The sequence below is a fragment of the Abrus precatorius genome, unplaced genomic scaffold (genome assembly GCF_003935025.1).
Source record: "Abrus precatorius isolate BTA unplaced genomic scaffold, Abrus_2018 Scaffold7, whole genome shotgun sequence".
NCBI lineage: Eukaryota > Viridiplantae > Streptophyta > Magnoliopsida > Fabales > Fabaceae > Abrus > Abrus precatorius.
In genome coordinates, this window is record NW_020874417.1 from 10,252,256 (window position 1) to 10,260,410 (window position 8,155).

At 29.8% G+C, this 8,155-nt stretch overlaps 1 protein-coding gene across 1 annotated transcript; it reads left to right on the forward strand.

The window, feature by feature from the left end:
• The first annotated feature begins 2,098 nt into the window (after window positions 1–2,098).
• Window positions 2,099–4,764, forward strand: LOC113873560 (isoliquiritigenin 2'-O-methyltransferase-like). The gene is made up of 4 exons (XM_027511719.1): window positions 2,099–2,526; window positions 2,918–3,231; window positions 4,314–4,378; window positions 4,471–4,764. The coding sequence occupies exons 1-4, from the start codon at window positions 2,099–2,101 to the stop codon at window positions 4,762–4,764; spliced, it is 1,101 nt and encodes a 366-aa protein (XP_027367520.1).
• The last annotated feature ends 3,391 nt before the right edge of the window (window positions 4,765–8,155 follow it).

Sequence of the window (8,155 nt, forward strand, 5' to 3'; positions counted from 1 at the left end):
AAATTTTAAGTGAGAGAAAGAATTTATAAACTTTTTAAAAATTTTGTATTTTTAAAAATTTTATATTAACTCTGATTTTCCTTCTTTTCTTTTTCTTTTTTAACTTTCAAATAATATATATTGTGTCAAATTAAAAATAATTACATAGCATGCTGTTAGTGTTTTTTTTTAATTAAATAATAATGTAAAAATATTAATTACAAGTACAGTGCACGTCATATAATGAGACGAATTCGGACTGTTATTTATTTCAAAAATAATTATATTTTATATAAGTCTTAATTCTTATTTATTGATTAAATTAAAATCAAAAGTATTATTAAATAAGATATGATTAATATAAATAGGCGGCTCCCTGTGAACCGATTGGTGGATGTATTGATGCGATCTACGTAGAAATAAAACATGATAAATTCTATGTACCCTAAATTTTTTTTATAAATATTATACTTAAAAAATTTATACCAATAAAAAAGAGACAAGTTAAAAAAATTATTATATAATTTATTTAAAATTATATTATTTATATTATTTATTGCATAATATTTATATATATATTATATATTTAATTTTTTTTTAAAATTTTAATATATATTTTTATTTATTTATTTATTATATATTTAAAATTAAAAATATAAAAATACATTAATATAATATTATTTTTTTAAAATTTTAATTATTTTAATTTTAATTGTATTTTATTCTTATTAAAAAATTTAACTGCTTATTAACTTGTTTAACTATAATAAATATAATAATTTATTATTAAATAAATTTAATATAAATTATATTTTATTTGAAACTAAAAATTTATAAAAAATATAAAAAATTAAATAATAATAATAAAATTATATAACAAATTATAAATAATATAACTTTAAATAAATTATATATAATAATTTTTTAATTTAATATGTATCTCTTTTTTATTAATTTAAATTTTTAAAAAATAATACCTATAAAAAAATTTTAAGATACTACATCACGTACCATAAAATATATTGTGCGAAATCCAAAATGAGTAGTAACTTCAATGCGGATGATGCTATGTCACGTAGAACTAGCTGCAATAGAGTGTTTCTAACAATGTCTACGTGCACATGTCACTTTCCATTGGACTTTAAAAACGCTTTTATTGACGTCTGCACATGCTCAACCAAGATAACTCACAACTGCCCAAACAAATATATATATATATATAAAAGCATGATTTTTTTAGTATAAATTTAAATTTAAAATTTTTTATATTTAATTTAAATGTTAATAAAATAATAAATTATAACTTATTAAATTTAAATTAAATAAAAAGTTTAGATTAGATATAAGAATTTTTAGACTTACATCAAATCTCAATCGTACAACTCAAATAATCTAACGATTGAAAAGTTACTTTGTTTAATCAAATCAATAAAGTACAAGCGCGTAAAAAAAAATAATTTTTCAACCAATAAATTAATTGATTTGTACAATTGAAATTTGATATAAACCTTAAAAGACTTATACCTGGTGTCAACGTATCCTATCCCTATATATATATATATATATATATATATATATATATATATATATTACTCATTAAAATAATATAGTATATTTAATATTTTTAAATAAATTTATTTAATAAAAAATAACCAATATTATTTAATAAAATAAGATTTGATTATTGTTGATTTATTTAATAAAAGTTTTAATTAATAATTAACTTATTTAATTTCATATTTTTTCTCATTTTATAAAAAAAATATTAAATACTTCATAAAATAATCTAACATATATTAACAAATAAAAATAGTCAAATATTAAGATAATTTTTGTTTATATAATTTATCTAACAAAATTTAATATTCATTATGATACTAATATGTGATTAATAGTATATATTTATTTTACATTAATAAAATTATTTGTTAATATAATATATGTAAAAAAAGTACATATATAAAATAAGAGAAATTTAACGAAATCCGCTACACATTTCGTGTAAATTCCGCAAATATTTTTCTCTCTATATATAGATGGTAGATGCTACACAACCAATTATAACACACTAAGGAAAGACACAAGTTAAAGGAAACAAAACCATACAGCATATATGGATATGGGTTGTAATTATGAAGAAAACCCTCTTTCAAAATGTTCACCTCAACAAGCAGAAGACAATGCATGCCTATCAGCAATGCTACTTAGCTTTAGTCCAATGGTTTATAGTGCAGTATTAAATGCTGCACTTGAGCTGAATTTGTTTCAGATCATAGCAAAAGCAAGCCCACTTTGTGTTTCAGCCTCTGAGATTGCTTCTCAACTTCCCACACAGCACAAAGAATTGCCTCGAAGGCTTGATCGCATGCTATGCCTCCTTGCTAGTCACTCTCTTCTCACATGTTCCACACGCATCAATGAAGATGGTGCCATGGAAAGAGTTTTTGAACTCTCACTTGCTGGCAAGTTCTTTCTCAATGATCAGACCAATGGCTCTGTGGCTTTGTTCTCAACATTTGTCAGTCATCGAACTGTCGCTGATGCATTGTAAGTAAGATTGCTAAATACAACAAAGTTTCAAACAATGCATTATGAGGAATTTTATGCAGAACATAAGATTTTGTAGACATCCAAGGGAGATCATCATGATCAAATCTAATTTCAATGAAATCCATCACGTAGTTAAAGCAGGGAACCAACGTATCTCCCTTATTTAATGTGTTGAAAATACATATTTAAAAAAAATGAAAAAGTAAATCGAACAAATTTCTACACAAACAGGTGCATGTAAATACAATTAACGTTAATTTTAAGAGAAGCCAGTATAACAACCTCTAGCTAGTGACAGTTGGTCATGATAAATTTCATCTTTCGCTTATCAATTTCTGGAATGAGAGTTAATTAACTTGACCAAGTTGTTAATTTTTATGTTAATTAGCCAAAATTTTAAGGAGGTACTTCTAGACTGTGATAAAGGCCTCTACATGAAAGTTCATGGAATGCCTGTTTATCAAGGCATACAGACTTATCCAGCGTGGAATCGTACTTTTAACGAAGCAATGGCCAATATGTGCACAATGGAGATGAGAAAGATACTTGAAACATACCAAGGATTTGAAGGAACACCATTGCTGGTTGATGTAGGAGGTGGAGTTGGGCAAAGTTTGAACATGATAATCTCCAGGTATCCTTCAATAAAGGGTATCAACTTTGATTTGCCACCAGTAATACAACAAGCTCCATCTTATCCAGGTATTTCTCTTCTATTCCATAAATTTATAAAACTTAAATGTAAAGGATGATGAAGATAAAATTAAAAAACTAAAAGTTGAAAACAAAAAATAATAAAGAAATATAATGAAAACTAAAATTTTATTGGATTGAGATTGATTTCTAAATTCAGATTTAAAATAACTTCAACCCATACGAAACCTAATTCTCTATCACACACACAAACAAAAAATTAATACTAAAGGATGATAAGTTTACACGGATGTAACATTTATTACTTTTAGTGTTCAGAACTTTATTTTTTTTATCAATTCAGTCACTGAATCATAATCGTTTGTTGTCCAAATAATTCTTATAAAAATTAAACAAAATAAATGTAATTAAATAATTTTATTTTTCTATATTTTAAAATTATATGTATTTTTAATTAATCTTGACAAATATATTAATAAAAATGTTAAATAATTTAAATTAAAAAAAATTTAGATATAAAATATATAATAAAATTATATAATAATATTTCTTCTTTATAAAATTATCCTTTTTGTTTGCTTTTCCGTAATCATATTTTCTATATTATGTTTTATTTATTTAGTTTTGTTTGAATTTATTAGAATTTATTTTGGCATTTTTTTCATGTTTATATTTGTATTTTATATTGGAAAGCTTAGTAAAGTCACAAAATAAATCATAACATAGGAAAACAAATTACTTTATGACCTAAAAGAATGCTGATTCGGTGTTATACATAGGTTTTCTTTATATAGCAAAAGACTTGTGACTTTGATGTTTTGTTTCAATTTTTGTTATATACATTGTGCATTATAAGGTTTATTTTATTTCCTAAAAGTTGACCCAATAAAAACCGAATTACATTATTTGGAATTTGGTCAATTTAAAACTCCTTTTCTTTACTAAATTATAATCAATCCAAGTTTTTCTGCAAGACGTACCCGTGTTGCGTAGGATCTAGTTGGCAATGTCCTTTTACAATTGATCATAAGCAGCTAGTCACTACATACTAAAGGAAGGCCAATTTGAACTTTTGTTTCTCACGTTGACTTCTTATATATAATGATTAGCGAATTTTCGTTTCCTTGTAGGGATTCAGCATGTTGAAGGAGACATGTTCGAAAGTGTTCCAAAAGGTGATGTCATACTATTGAAGGTAATCGCATTAACTATATCTAAATGTGATTAAATAGATCTAATCATATGTGGTCTCAGTAGCTATTTTTGTGTGATTGATGAATATTTCAGGCCGTATTGCACAATTGGACGGATGAAAATTGTTTGAAAGTTCTAAACAACTGCTACAAAGCTTTGTCACCAAATGGTAAGGTGGTGGTTGTGGACTTGATAGTCCCAGAAACAATTCAGTGCATCGACACTGATAAGATGGTTACTGGCTTCGACAACCTCATGTTTCTCGACGGTGGAAGCGAAAGAACCGAGAAAGAATTTAAGAATTTATGCCAACGTTCTGGATTTTCCAGTTTCCAAGTTGTTTGTCGTGCCTTCACTGCTTTGGGAGTAATGGAATTTTATAAATGAACAGTGTACGGTACTAGCTAATAAGTCTACTCTTGATTGTGTTTTTATTAGGTATAGACGTCTATGTTCAATTAATAAACAATAATAAATGTGGTCTTTGCTTGATGTACTTTTATTACGATATCTAATGAGAATAAATAAAGTGGCGTTATTGTCTTCGAATACGTCATTTTGCATAGATATTGTAATTTGCTTTTGACAGTAAAATGAAATATTATTAGAGTAACTAGAAAGTTGCAAACGTTACATAATTAATTTCATTGCGCAATACAAATTGAAAATTCAACAAAGATAAGCCATCTAAATCAAAATTATCATCTATCTGCCACCACCATATAGTACTAAAAGTTAAAATTGTAAGTCACTGCACGTTTTAGAGATTTTGATTTAGTTTCTCAACTTCTTTTGAAGTGTATAGTTTGTTTTAAGGTGTTTTCTATGATACCTTTATAGAGGGTTTAGAACCTATCCAATTAAAAATTTAACATCTATAAATTACTTATTTAATACAGTCAAACTGAGACATTATAGGATGTTTTCTTTATGTAATTTTTAATTGTTTTAAGCTGAAATATTACAGCAGATTACTTTTGTGTTATTTTTTAAGATTTTTTTAATAAAAATAACATTTTATAAATTTGATAAATATTTTAACAAAATATTTCATTAATATATTATTTATTAGTATATTATTTTACCATAAATAGTGCTTACAGCCCAGATATTTTATGAATCCGCTATAGTTGGCTATACCTCACAAACAAGAACCAAAATCTCATAGCTCAAACAAATCACGGCACCGAGAAAGAAGGGATAAATCGAAAACGCTTTTAATTTTAATTAAAATTAAAAGAATTATATGTTATTTTAATTTATTTTTTTTTTATAACAAAACAGAGAGGTTTAAGGCCCAAAACAAACAACACTTTAGGTAAACAACCTAAGAATGCCCTGGGAACTAGAATCCAAAGAAAGAAAAGGCAAAAGAGAGGGAGGGGACCTCAAACTAAGATAAGGGGTTCAGAGAAACCAATACTAACTTTGCAAGGAAATCAGCATAAATGTTGACTTATTTAAAAACATAAGCAAATCTAACAAAGCTAACAGAATTTAGAGCATTCCTAGTGTTACAAATTAAGGGAAAGAAGGGATGAGAGCAATAGCTTCTTTTGAGTCACTCTCAATCCAAAAGACTTGAGCCTTCACAGAGATAGTCAATTGAATACCCCGAAACATACTCCAAAGTACAACAGTGAGAGGGGAGCAAGGTTGCAAACTACTACAAAAGTCCATTTTAAATTTTCCACAGTTGTCACGAATCAAGCCTCCATAGGCAGACACACCATTGGACCTATAAACAGCCTCATCCACGTTCAACTTAAGCTGGTTTGTAGGAGGAGGAGACCACTTGACCATCCCATAATCAGAAGTTAGACTAGAAAAATTAGAAGAACTGGACTTGTCACACAAAAATAAAAGTAATTAGCATCAGCTAAAGATTTCTGAGCTAAATAACAAACCTAAGCAGATAACTGTTGAAAAATGAATTGATTATGCTCTTTCCAAATATGCCAAACAACAAAGCAAAAAATAAGAGCCCAATTATGAAACATGTTCAAACTAGGATCAGATAATAGAGAGCAGCCAGTTGAAAACACTATTAGAAATGTAACGTCCTGAATTTATAATATTAATTATTAATAATTATATAAATCTAAATGTATATTCATGTGTGTATTTTTAGATATATGTTGTGAATATGTATATATATATATATATATATATGTGTGTGTGTGTGTGTGTGTGTGTGTGGAGGGGGGCTGAAATGGGTTAAGTGTCTAAGTGTAGGGCATATTACTGGGCTATTCTCGCTGCAGCGAGAGCATTCTTACTGTAGCGAGAGGGCCCTGGGAGGAAGGACCAAAACTGTCGCCTTCTCGCTGTAGTGACAGAGCGACAGTTTGGGGTACATTTATGAGTGCAGTCTCGCTGTAGCGAGAAGGTCTCATTGTAGCGAGATTCTATAGAAATCAGGGTGCAGTTTCATCTGATATTTTCGCTGCAGCGTGAGGGCGTGTCGCTGTAGCAAGGTCCCCTCGCTGCAGCGAGAATATCTCGTATAGCGAGAGTGTCGTGACTAGAAAAGGATTTAAAGGAAGTTAGGATTCGGGGAGGGTTATTTCTCCATCTCCCTTCAAAATTTCTTAGATTCTCTCATTCCCAAACCCTTTTCCACTGATTAAATTGCCTCCAAAGTCGTTCGGGAGATTGATTAAAGGTTAAATCAATGTGGGGAACGCTTAGAGGTGAGTTTTAATGGTTAGGGTTTCGGTTTTTCATCCCCTTTCTCTGTTTTCGTGGTTTCTCTAGGTTCTCATAGTTTCTCCATGTGTTTAAGACGAAATTTGTGAGAGAGAGCACTTCTTGGTGGATTTAGCGTGTGGGACGTCAATCTGAGGTAAGGGGAGACTTTATCCTATCTCAATGTATGAAAATTCTTGCATGTTTTGTCGATTAATGCAATGTGGCTAAGATAGAGAGTAAGAATTGTGTGTTTGATAGAAATTGGTATGCAAATGTGATGTGTGCTGGAATAGTTAGGCCCCGTGGGGGTGATTGTGTGTGATAGAATGTCATTGATTGGTGAATTAATGATATTGTGAATGAATGAAGGTTGTGTGCCGTATATTGTGGATAAAATGTGGGCCCAAGGGCCGTGTAATATAGATGAATATTGGTTACGTGCCATGTAATGTGAAATGAATGTGGGCTGTGTGCTGTATGTAAGCATGATCATTGCATGCGTGAATGGAATAAGTGTGAATGGGCGTGATAGCGCCGTTGTATTGTGTTGTGAATGGTTCAGCGATACACTGGAGTGTGGAAGATGAGGATGGTAGAAACACCTTGGGGAAGAGGGAGAGGTGGTGACACCGACTGTGGAACGGGTGCACCACAAGCCACACACTCTCTTCCTGACTAGCCCTCTGTCCACTATCTTTGTTGAGCGACCCGTGACTGCCCACGTGGCATCCGTGAGGCTGGAGTAACCGGCGACCATTCATGGTGTAAATATGTGATCACAGTGCCACAGTGAATGTGGCTAGTGTGCGTATGCACAAGGTTATGTGTTGTACGTATTAATGTGAAATGCTGCCGATGTCGTGAGTGCATCGGTGTTAAATTGACATGAGCTGTGTGATAATGCTACATGTGATTGTATTTGTCTAATGTATTGGAAATGTGCTGGAGGTGAGACTCTATGTTGATTGTGTGTTTTGATTAGTGTAGAGTACTCACCCTTACATTCATTTTTCATGTAATCAAGACGATCAGCACCGGACTCAGTGAAGAGATGGATGGACTGCTATAGGACTTAGCTTTTATTTTG

Bases quoted from the DNA above. Each gene is read 5' to 3' on its own strand.
- LOC113873560 (XM_027511719.1), top strand. From the start codon at position 2,099: ATGGGTTGTAATTATGAAGAAAACCCTCTTTCAAAATGTTCACCTCAA. The intron at 3,232-4,313 runs GTATTTCTCTTC...GTTTCCTTGTAG, and splicing joins ACAAGCTCCATCTTATCCAG to GGATTCAGCATGTTGAAGGA. The intron at 4,379-4,470 runs GTAATCGCATTA...TGAATATTTCAG, and splicing joins GTGATGTCATACTATTGAAG to GCCGTATTGCACAATTGGAC.